The sequence below is a fragment of the Rhinichthys klamathensis genome, unplaced genomic scaffold, assembly GCF_029890125.1.
Source record: "Rhinichthys klamathensis goyatoka isolate OS25496 unplaced genomic scaffold, OSU_Roscu_1.1 h1tg000062l_1, whole genome shotgun sequence".
NCBI lineage: Eukaryota > Metazoa > Chordata > Actinopteri > Cypriniformes > Leuciscidae > Rhinichthys > Rhinichthys klamathensis.
The window spans coordinates 491,551-502,497 of record NW_026606606.1 but is presented as its reverse complement, the minus strand read 5'-3'; the positions used below and the strand labels follow the sequence as shown (position 1 = coordinate 502,497).

Here is a 10,947-nt window from a genome sequence, read left to right as displayed (position 1 = left end):
AACTGCACTTATACAGGATTTATTCATCTTTGTTAATGTTCATTTCAACATTTACTAATACTTTATTAAAATATTGTTAACATTAGTTAATGCACTGTGAACTAATATGAACAAACAATGAACAGCTTTATTTTCATTAACTAACATTAACAAAGATAAACAAATAGGCCTACATAACAAATGTATTGTTCATGGTTAGTTCATGTTAGTTAACTAATGTTAACTAATTAACCTTAATGTAAAGTGTTACCGATTTTTTTTTTTAAGTTTAGTTAAGTGTGTAAAGATATAGTTATGAAAGCGTACTTTCTTTAAATGGCCTTAAAATGTAATATTATATCATCTGCAAGTACACTTTTTAAAAAGTATACTTTTAAGATGTGAAGTACACTACAAGTGCATATTCATTAAGCACACTTCGTTTGCACACTTCAGTGCTTCCAGATAAGGCAACAACACTGAAAAGAAAATTGGAACAATTTTCACTCAGAAATTGCTGGTAGTTTCACAAAAATTAAACCTGCCAAAGAAAAACTTACTCTTGTAAAATGTACTCTAATAATCTTTATTTATATTTTTTACAGTGAATAGTACAAATCCACAATCATGTGAACTATTAAAAGTGAATTTGATGTAAATCAATTTTGCATAAATTGAAGTGTAACTAAAAATAAATCCTGCTATATATGAACATTTTTAGATTTCAGCACAATACAATTTGAAGTATATGAAATACTGTATCAACACGATTGTTCTTCGTGTAACTTACACTTCTCACAAATGATTCAATAAAAGTAAAAAAAAAACAATTATTTATATATATATATATATAAATATTATGAAAGGAAATATTTAAAAAAAAATATTTTATTAGAGTCAATCAGGTAAAAAATTCTGGACAAGTATGAGCATGTTTTGGAAGAAATCCAACATTCTTATTTTTTTTATTTTTTTTTCAAAGATTTATTCTGAAACTTAAGAACGCACTCAAATGTACTCACCTAAAATCCTTAAATATGTATGCAAGTGTGTGTGCAGTAGTGTGAGTGTCTGTTTGCATGCTTCTACTGTAAGAAGATCCTGCTCCTCTGATTGGCCGTGCAGTCAGTCCAAGCAGAGACACACAGTGAGGGAGTGAACGACAGTGTTGCCTGAAGCTCCTGGGAGGGGTTTCTGTATATAACCCTTCTCTGCTGCTTTGCACACTGACTGCTCCTCTGTCTACCTCAGTCCTCAGACCAAACCACAAACCTCTCACGATGGCTCAACAACCAATCAGGTATGAAACACAACCACTGTATTCAGTAAAAACCCTTTTGGTGCTACGGTATTATTGTGAGATGCCTGTTGATTTGAACTCGTGTCAGTCTGACTTTGCCTTGCTTCTTTGTCATTTATCTTTACCTTCAAAGCAGTGCCTTGATTTTGTATAAATGTAAAATAGAAGAATAGGAATACATTGACTATGATTTCTTAGTTTTTTTTTTATTGATTTATTCACTCTCTTCTGTTGTTCGCAAGCCTCCCTGCCAAGCTCATCAATGGTGGAGTTGCTGGACTGGTGGGTGTTACCTGTGTTTTCCCCATAGATCTTGCCAAGACAAGACTCCAGAACCAAAGAGGAAGCCAACGGGTCTACAAAAACATGTATGTTTTGCACACCACATTTGGTTTATTTTAATTTAGGATTTTTTTTTTGTCTTTTCCAATCCACTTTAAACTCTACACCGAACCCTTGTTGCAAGTTTACTCAACCTTAAACAAGAAAGCATTTTCTTCGAAAGAGAGTTCCTGCGAGAAAGTAAGATAATTACCTGTTATGGAGGCCTGAAAACTCGTTTTTCTTTCTCAGAACACAATGTGAGTGTAAGGTGGGTCACCGTGATTTTGCCAAGGAAGACATGGTCCTGGATCAACATGTTTTGTTGATCCTGGATCAACATTCCTGTCCCAAAATGTAGTCCTTACCCATTCCCTACCCCTAAACCTACCCCTACCCATAACTTTTCCCTAAAATCAAAGGGTAATGATAACACTGATGTTTAAGTACTTCACCCTGGTTCTAAGCCTAAACTTGACATAAACTGTAAACTTGTCCCTCAAATCTGATTGGTTGATTGGAAAGTTGATCCAGGATCAACAAAGATGTTGATCCAGGAACATGTGGTACTTGGTGAAATCACGTTCACCGTGTAGGTCGTGGAGCTTATTCAGGCTTCACTATTGTTTCAGAATGGTGATATAACTCAGTAGACAATAACAGATCATTATTATTGTGATTAGGATGGACTGTCTGATAAAGACTGTTCGGTCTGAGGGATACTTTGGAATGTACAGAGGTAAGCAGTTTTAAGTTGATCGAATTTTTAAAAGAAAAAAAAATCTCTTGACCTTCATCTTTTCCCGAAATCTAAAGCCATTTAAGGACATCTTCATAAAGCAACATAATTTGCATGTCAGCACTTTATACCCTTTATATAAACCTGCCCGAGGCACTGACTCAAAATGATTTGACTGAAATGGGTGTTGGTCTTGGCAGCATGTGTTTAAATACATGTAACTGTGACTTACTTTTAGATGTTTGATATACCGTAGTCAACATTTGAAGTGGATCAAAACCTTTCATCAAAGTTATACATGCATTTTGAACAATGCCCATTCTTGTCTTAGGAAAACTTTATCCACTTCAAATGTTGAAAGTTTTGCATTTGCAAACAACTCTTACAATATATTTTATAAGAGGATCCGAAGCAGGAATTATATCCTTAGAAAAACGAAGTTAAAACATGTTGTGTTAAATATTTTTCATAGATCGACTCATAAGTTTTCTTCCTACAGGTGCAGCAGTCAACCTGACACTGGTGACTCCTGAAAAGGCCATTAAACTGGCCGCCAATGATTTCTTCCGCCAGCGACTCAGTAGGGGAGAGTACGTTCCCTCCGCTTCTATCAAGAGATTGCACAGTACTTAAGAATAGTTGCATGAAAAGAGGGTGAATGATACACACCTGTGTTTCAGACTCAAGCTGAGCGTGTTTCAGGAAATGCTGGCTGGCTGCGGGGCAGGGATGTGTCAGGTTATTGTAACAACCCCCATGGAAATGCTCAAGATCCAGCTTCAGGATGCAGGACGACTTGGTGAGGCATAAATACTGACCCAGGTTCACCTTCTATCATGATGAATCTACAATTTTCATTTACAGTCATCAAATCAGAGAATATTTCATCACGTAATTCATGTACCTAAACATGTTTACCCAACACACTATATGATTTAGTAGACTTGCAAGGTTTTCATTGGGAACGAAGACATCTGACCGGCTGTGACCATTTTTTCCACATTCAGTGGCTCAGCAGAGGAAGTTACCCATGCTCCACACTGTGAAACTTGGAACGGCCAGTCCAGTCCTGAATTGCTCCTACAGTGTGGGTCCTGTGGCTTCAACCAGGAGAGTGTCGGCCATTCAAATTACCCAGGAACTGCTTCGCACAAAGGGCATCCAGGGACTTTACAAAGGACTAGGTGCAACCCTCATGAGGTAAGACTCCATCCTGTAATGTAAATGGGCAATCCATTCCAGTCAAAACTGTGGTTGGGGTAAACAGAATTTTAACAAATCTAAGTACCACACACCTAAATAGGAGGTACTACAGTACCACCAGCCTAAAAACCACAATAAATATTGGTGTAACACAGGGGTATCCAATCTTGCTCCAGGAGGGACACTTTCCTACAGAGTTTAGCTCTAAAGCCCGGGACACACCAAGCTGATGGTCGTCGTTGGCCAATGTCGGGCTGTTTTTGAGTGTCGGTTGGCTTCGTTTTTTTTCACTGTTACACACCATTAGCGGTCAGGGTTTTTTCGGCCGATTCAGCATGTAGAATCGGCATCGGTCCGTCGGTGAGAGAGAGAACTCTGATTGGCTGTTCAGCTAAGCTAACGATTCAGTGCACAAGAACAAAACCAAAAGTGATGATAGGAACAAAGAAGTAAAGACAGTACATACTTAAAGGGATAGTTCACCCCAAAATGAAAATTCTGTCAGTAATTACTCACCCTCATGTTGTTCCAACCCCGTAAGACTTTCGTTCATCTTCAGAACACAAATTAAGATATTTTTTATTAAATCTGAGAGCTGGATCACTCCTCCATAGGCTTCTAAGGGATTGAAACTTGCCAGCCCAGAAAAGTTATTAAAGACACCGTTAAAATAGTCCAAGTGACTACAGTTGCTTGGATGTGACGTACAACAGAAGCGCTGTGCAGTTACACTACGTGAACTAACTCGAGGCCCACAGAGAAGGAAATGAATAGTTGAATAAAGTCGTTATTTTTGTTTGTTTTTTGCACACAAAAAGTATTCTAGTCGCTTGATAAACTTAAGATTGAGCAACTGTAGTCACTTGGACTATTTTAATGATGTCTTTAATAACTTTTCTGGGCCGGCAAGTTTCAATCCCTTAGAAGCCTATGGAGGAGTGATCCAGCTCTCAGATTTAATCAAAAATATCTTAATTTGTGTTCCGAAGATGAACGAAAGTCTTACGGGGTTGGAACAACATGAGCGTGAGTAATTACTGACAGAATTTTCATTTTGGGGTGAACTATCCCTTCAAGGCTGTTTTAATTTGACATAATCTTATCCCGAGCATTCAAATGCACAAATATTTTCATAACAACATGTGCCAAATGGAATGAACAAAGTGATTTGAGTGATTGATATTAAAAATGGTAAGCTAGGACTGCTTTGTTTAGGAGTTGTATATCTGCAGTCCTAGAGTCAGTTTCCCTTTTTGAATGACGAATATAGACTATTGATACCTGCTGATGTAGAAAGATACAGTATTTACTTACACGCAGGGGCAGAACGCACATGCTAGTTGACCGTCACCTTTAGTCCTTTCAGTGTGTTCAAGCGCAGCTTTTGGGCTGAGACGACAGCAGCCGAGAATCGACAACACACTCAGCTTCCATCGCCACTAGTTCTTTGGTGTGTCCCGGGCTTCACACATCTGCCTGGAAGTTTCTGGTGATCCTGAAGACCTTGGTTATCTGGTTCAGGTGTGTTTACTTAGGGCTGGAGCTAAACTCTGCTGAAAGGTGGCCCTCCAAAAGCAGGATTGGACATCCCTGGTCAAGTTGAACTTGTCCCTAGATCAATATACATGTTTGTCCTCGAACAACATTGCCATCAAACAATTATGGTAGAATTAGAGCCTTCAACAACTTTCTTAGTAGCCTATTATTCCTCTCAGATTTCCGGGGAAGGTTGGGGTTAAGGCTGTAATTGTTTGGTAGGAATGTTGGGCTAATTACACTGATCAAGGAACTTCCAACAAGGTATCTCTCTAAAACAGACATTGGAACTTCTTCTTGCAGGGATATCCCCTTCTCTGTGATATACTTTCCACTGTTTGCCCACATCAACCAGCTGGGCAAGACATCTGAGGGTGACGATGTGCCTTTTTACTGGTCTTTTATTTCGGGCTGTGTGGCTGGATGTACAGCGGCTGTGGCAGTCAGTCCTTGTGATGGTGAGTGTTCAAGATTGGCTGAACAACATGTGTTTGAGTAGATGTTAGTTTATGTGCAAAGACTAAGGTCGATCCATCTCTATCCAGTGGTGAAAACCCGGCTGCAGTCACTCAATAAAAGTGCCAATGAAGACACCTACAATGGCGTGTTAGACTGCATCAGGTATAGTATCCAGTAACTTGGATAACGGACATTCTGAGAAAGAGAATTAGTAACCAATTTGGTTCCGCTTCTGTTGTAGTAATGATGATTTCGCTCTTCCTACAGAAAGATAATGCGTAAAGAAGGGCCAACTGCTTTTCTGAAGGGTGCCGGCTGCAGGGCGCTAGTCATCGCTCCACTCTTCGGAATTGCTCAAGTGGTTTACTTCATCGGTGTTGGAGAGTTCCTCTTAGGACAAACCCCATTCAACCTTTACTCTGTCTAAACATCTCCACACTATGAAACCAACTGAATTAAACTTTAAAGACCAATGCTGCTATGATGCAACTAAATGCTTGAGAACAAACCAACCTGGTCACATGACAATTTGTAATATTTTATATGAGATGGTAGTATCGTTCAAATCTGGGTCATACAAAAACATAAACCTACTTTAGTAATCTGGAAGGCTACATGATCCAAGTTATAAGACATTACATGATTTCGCCATCTTGTGCAAATTATTATGTTTTGCCATGAATGTGTGTTGAAAGACATGGTTTTCGGAGAAGATTGATAATGGCTTAAATGAGTTAAATTTCATGTCTTTACATGCTACCTTTAGCATATTCAATATGCTTATTCAGGAAGCTATAGCACTGCACATGATTAGGTTTCTTTTTCTATTGGAAATGTATGGTCAGAGACAGATTTATCCTCAGTGAGGGTTGATTCGAAAGCTTACAGTCATGATTCATGCACTCAAAGAGCCAGCAAATCTTGTAATATCTTTTTTTTTCTATACACATGTCCTTCATTAACAGTTATGTCCTACCTTTCTTGTAATGTTTTGAATATGCACAATATTATGGAGGTGCTGCTGATTAATGTGGACATTAGCATGGAGACAGATCTATGAGGACATTGTTATACAATTTACATGACTCTAAAGAGACACAGAGATGGGAAGTTTGATTCCTGCCTAAGTGAGGTGAGAGTTTTACATTAACAGAATTAAAAGATTCTGTTCAACCTAAACTTGTTAAATTGTCATATTTAGATACTTTAAACAGGACTGGAGACATCTTGAACCATTACCATTGAACCAAATGGTAATGGTTTGGTTGAACCAAATGGTAATCAAGCAGCTCACATTTTCAGAAATTTGGATTTGTTTGGGCACATTGAAATAGAAGAAATATAGAACTGAATAATGGTTTGACACAAGGACCATAACAAACTAAAACCAATGTGTGTTTTATTGTTAACTCCACAATGTTCCTAATTTTGTGGTTAGTATGTGCAAATGCATTTTTTTTAAAAGTTTCTTTAACATTTTTAGCTGTTTTTAAATGTGGAATGCCACAAAATTATGAAGTTTGTTTGGCTAATCTATTTGCTACTAACACTGCTGAATCATTTGGAAACTGTGTATAACGATACATTAAGCAAAACCCCTTTTAAGATGTAGTGAAGTATGTGATTCTTTTCAATTTTAAAATAATTGTAATTTTTCTATCAATATTTTTCAAAATATTCGATCTGCTTTGTAAGTAAGATGGTATTAAGAGATGTGAAAGACACTAAAAAACTAAATCTAACAAAACTAATGATAGTTTTTATAAAAAAAAATGACATGGAATTCATTAATTAGTAGTGCAGTGGTTGTACTCAAGCCTGTAAACAAACTGTATCCTTAAGTCTTGGCAATATTGAAATATAACACTTGCATTTATTTTTAGCCCAAAAAAGAATAATACATGTTTTATACAGTATGTATAAATACTGTATGTATTATATACTATATATGTGCGTTTTATTTGCGTGTGTGTGCTTCAGTCAAAATTTCAAGTTAAAGATTTGAATAACACATGTGTTGCAGTAGTGTAAAGGAAACTAACTCACACATATACAGACATCTAAAGTGCTTGGTGAGTGTTAACCAAGAACACATCTGAGTAGGTGAAAAGTGCACAATGTGCGGTGTAGCTGAAACTTTAGCCTGTGTGATTCTGCCCAAGAGCTTCCTGCGTATAGCGTTCACTTGCAGCTGACGTGCAATTCATGTCAGAAAGACTAGACAAAGTCTTGACTAGTACATGATCAATTGTAGCTAGCAGTGTAATTTACAATATATTTTTTTCTAACTTCTGTATTTAAAGGCACATTTTTTTAATGTGAAGTAACTCTAGAAGATAATAATGAAGAACAAACATTTCTGTTTGATTCTGGTGCTCATGTGGCAAGAAATATAAATAGTGACACCAAACTGTTACATTTTCTATATACATTTCTGAGCTTTTCTAGGCATTTAGGGTAAGGCATGTTTAGGCATTTTTAAATGATTTTATATTTATATATTTCCATTTATACTTTCTACATAAACAGTTTCATATCAAAAGCATTTACATTTTTTTTAATGTCAATATTTGGTCAGAAATTAAGATTTGATGAGACATTGTAAAACTACTTGGTGGGCATAAATAATGTGGATAATTTTTTTTTTTTTGATATGTAGAATGAATGGGGTAGTAAAACCATTACTTTTCACCTTATGACTGCAAGCTGGTGCCAAATTTTTTCCCTCTCACACACACACACACACACACACACACACACACACACGCACGCACACACAAACACATGACTCAAGCCTCAAGCCTGTAATGTGATACAACATGGATTCAAGACTGTGCTACTAATATTTCACATCCAGTGCCTTCCATTGCAGTCAGTTAAAAAGACAACCAGTGATGATGTTATGTGATGAGGGGCCCCACTAAGGTCCTGTGGTACACTGTATATCCTACTCGGTTTGCTTGGGAAAGCGCACCCACCCATGCGCCCATCAAAATCTGACTTCAATGGATGGTCCTATTTAAATGGAACGTCTTATCTGCGACATGTCGCTGGTGATATGAAAATCTGAAAAAAAACACAAGACTCAGAAACTTTAAACAAGTTTATTTGTTCTCGTGCTGCAATGTTCCTGAGACACTCGAATGCTATTTTTTAACTTGTTCTCCAGAAAATAAATTAAACACACAATTATAAACACTAACATCAAAAAAACTGCAGTGTTATGTTTACAGTACAAACAATCTCTACATCGTTTACACAAATTGTAAGAATGACACACTAAAAATAGTTTACAACACAGTCTCTACTCAGAAGCTACACGCTCTATACTAGTTATTTTACAGTCTGAACAACCACAGATAGGTTGCTGTTGGGTATGAGGACAGAACTACTTCAACATTAAATGTGAACGAAACACTTGTTTCATGTGTTACTCTCTGTTAGCATCGACTATGACGTATCCCAATCGCTACTCTAATGCCACTTCAACTTGAGGAACTTCAGCAGTGATGCACCAGCAGAAATATATCTGACCAACCAATGGCTGTCCCATTATAAATAATAAAAAAAGAGAGATTTTGTCCCTTTTCCTATCCTTTCATGAAAAAAAGAATCATTCAACAAAATATTAAATGATTAGTTCACTTCAGAATTAAAATTTTCTTATAATTTACTCACCCCCACGTCATCCAAGATGTTCATGTCTTTCTTTCTTCAGTCGAAAAGAAATTAAGGTTTTTGAGGAAAACATTCCAGGATTTTTCTCCATATAATGGACTTCAATGGGGCCCAACAGTTTGAAGGTCCAAATTGCAGTTTCAATGCAGCTTCAACGGGCTCTACATGATCCCAGCCGAGGAATAAGGGTCTTATCAAGCGAAACAATCTGTCATTTTCTAAAAAAATAAACATTTATATACTTTTTAACCACAAATGCTCGTCTTGCACTAGGTGTGATGCGCCACGTATTACGTAGTCACATCGAAAGGTCAAGCGTGACGTAGGCGGAAGTACAGACCTAGTGTTTACAAAGCGAACGTGCAAAGACTAATGCTGCGTTCCAGGCAGGTTTTTGAGCACGTAAATCCCAACTTCAAACCACGACTCACGACGTGAGGGCCAGTCACGCCAAACTACCTGAGCGCAAGGAATTGTGGTAGCTAGATGTAAACAAACCATTGTTTTTTTGTATGGTTTCGCGGGCTATGTGACGTCAGAGCTGGTAACTGGGAGTACATCGATCTAGTACGAGTTCACGGGTGGGAAAACACGGGTTTGACTGCCGTTCCAGTGCACTTTCACAGGTATAAGGTTGGAAAAACACGGGTTACAGGTTGCATGGAACGCGGCATAAGTCAAGCGGCATTTACTAAAAAATCAAATAAAAGGTAAAACAACGTTGTCGGACGATTTTGAAGTTGGGGGAGAAAATGAGATGGAGTTTTTCGCCCTACCCTACATTTTTGAACCGGAACATGCGATTAAAAAAAGAAAAATTTCAGTTGACCCTTATTCCTCGGCTGGGATCGTGTAGAGCTCTTTGAAGCTGCATTGAAACTGCAAAATTTCGACTAAAGAAAGAAAGACATGAACATCTTGAATGTTCCATGTTGAATTTCCTGAAATTATCAGGAAATTTTAATTCTGAAGTGAACTAACCCTTTAAGTTGTCTATTCGGATAAATTAAAGAAGGCACCTTAATATTCAAATGCAAAAAACACTGGCCAAAGCTGCCTCTATACACATCAACCGCACAATACACATCTTCATGATCACTACATCTATAGTAAGAACGTATGAAACTCTCACACAGATATGTACACAGAAATTGTAGTAACGTAACACAGAAGTGTTTAAAAAAAAAAAGGCAGTACATCAGGACTGAGCAAAGTTCAGTTATGTGGAAAATTTGGTTCATTACATTTTGGAAATCATTTAGAATTTGATCATTTGAAGTTGAAGGGTAATTCAAGGTCCAACATCAAAATTTTAAGGTTAAAAATGTTTGGGTTCAAAAGTGTGAGACGTTGTTGAAAATCCGGAAAACAAAATCTAATTAAAACCTCCAAATACGCCATATGGTGCAGATGTACCTTGAGTGACCTGAGTTCGTGCCCTGGCTCGAGGTCCTTTCCCGATCCTATTTCCCTCTCTCATTACTTCCTGTCTTAACTCCACGGTCCTATCCAATAACTGGCAAAATCACAAAAGAATCTACATTTTTTAAAAGAATCAATCTAATATGAGGTCACCAAATGCATGTGTATTTTATTCATGCATTTCATATAAATGCATGTTTAAAATAGTTTTAGAAGTAGCATGTCAACCTTAAGGACGCTGCTTGGACTGCTATCAACTGGTGAATGAATCAAACGAATGATTCAAATGCTATTCATGTCTGATCCGTTT

General features: G+C 37.4%; 1 protein-coding gene across 1 annotated transcript; it reads left to right on the top strand.

Annotated features, from left to right (window-relative positions):
- Positions 1-1,161: 1,161 nt before the first annotated feature.
- Positions 1,162-6,637, top strand: slc25a55b (solute carrier family 25 member 55b). Its single transcript, XM_056249764.1, has 9 exons — positions 1,162-1,279; positions 1,522-1,647; positions 2,284-2,339; positions 2,839-2,929; positions 3,020-3,138; positions 3,347-3,539; positions 5,382-5,536; positions 5,624-5,699; positions 5,805-6,637. Exons 1-9 carry the CDS (start codon positions 1,260-1,262, stop codon positions 5,962-5,964), a joined length of 996 nt encoding a protein of 331 aa, XP_056105739.1. The 5' UTR covers positions 1,162-1,259; the 3' UTR covers positions 5,965-6,637.
- Positions 6,638-10,947: the final 4,310 nt, after the last annotated feature.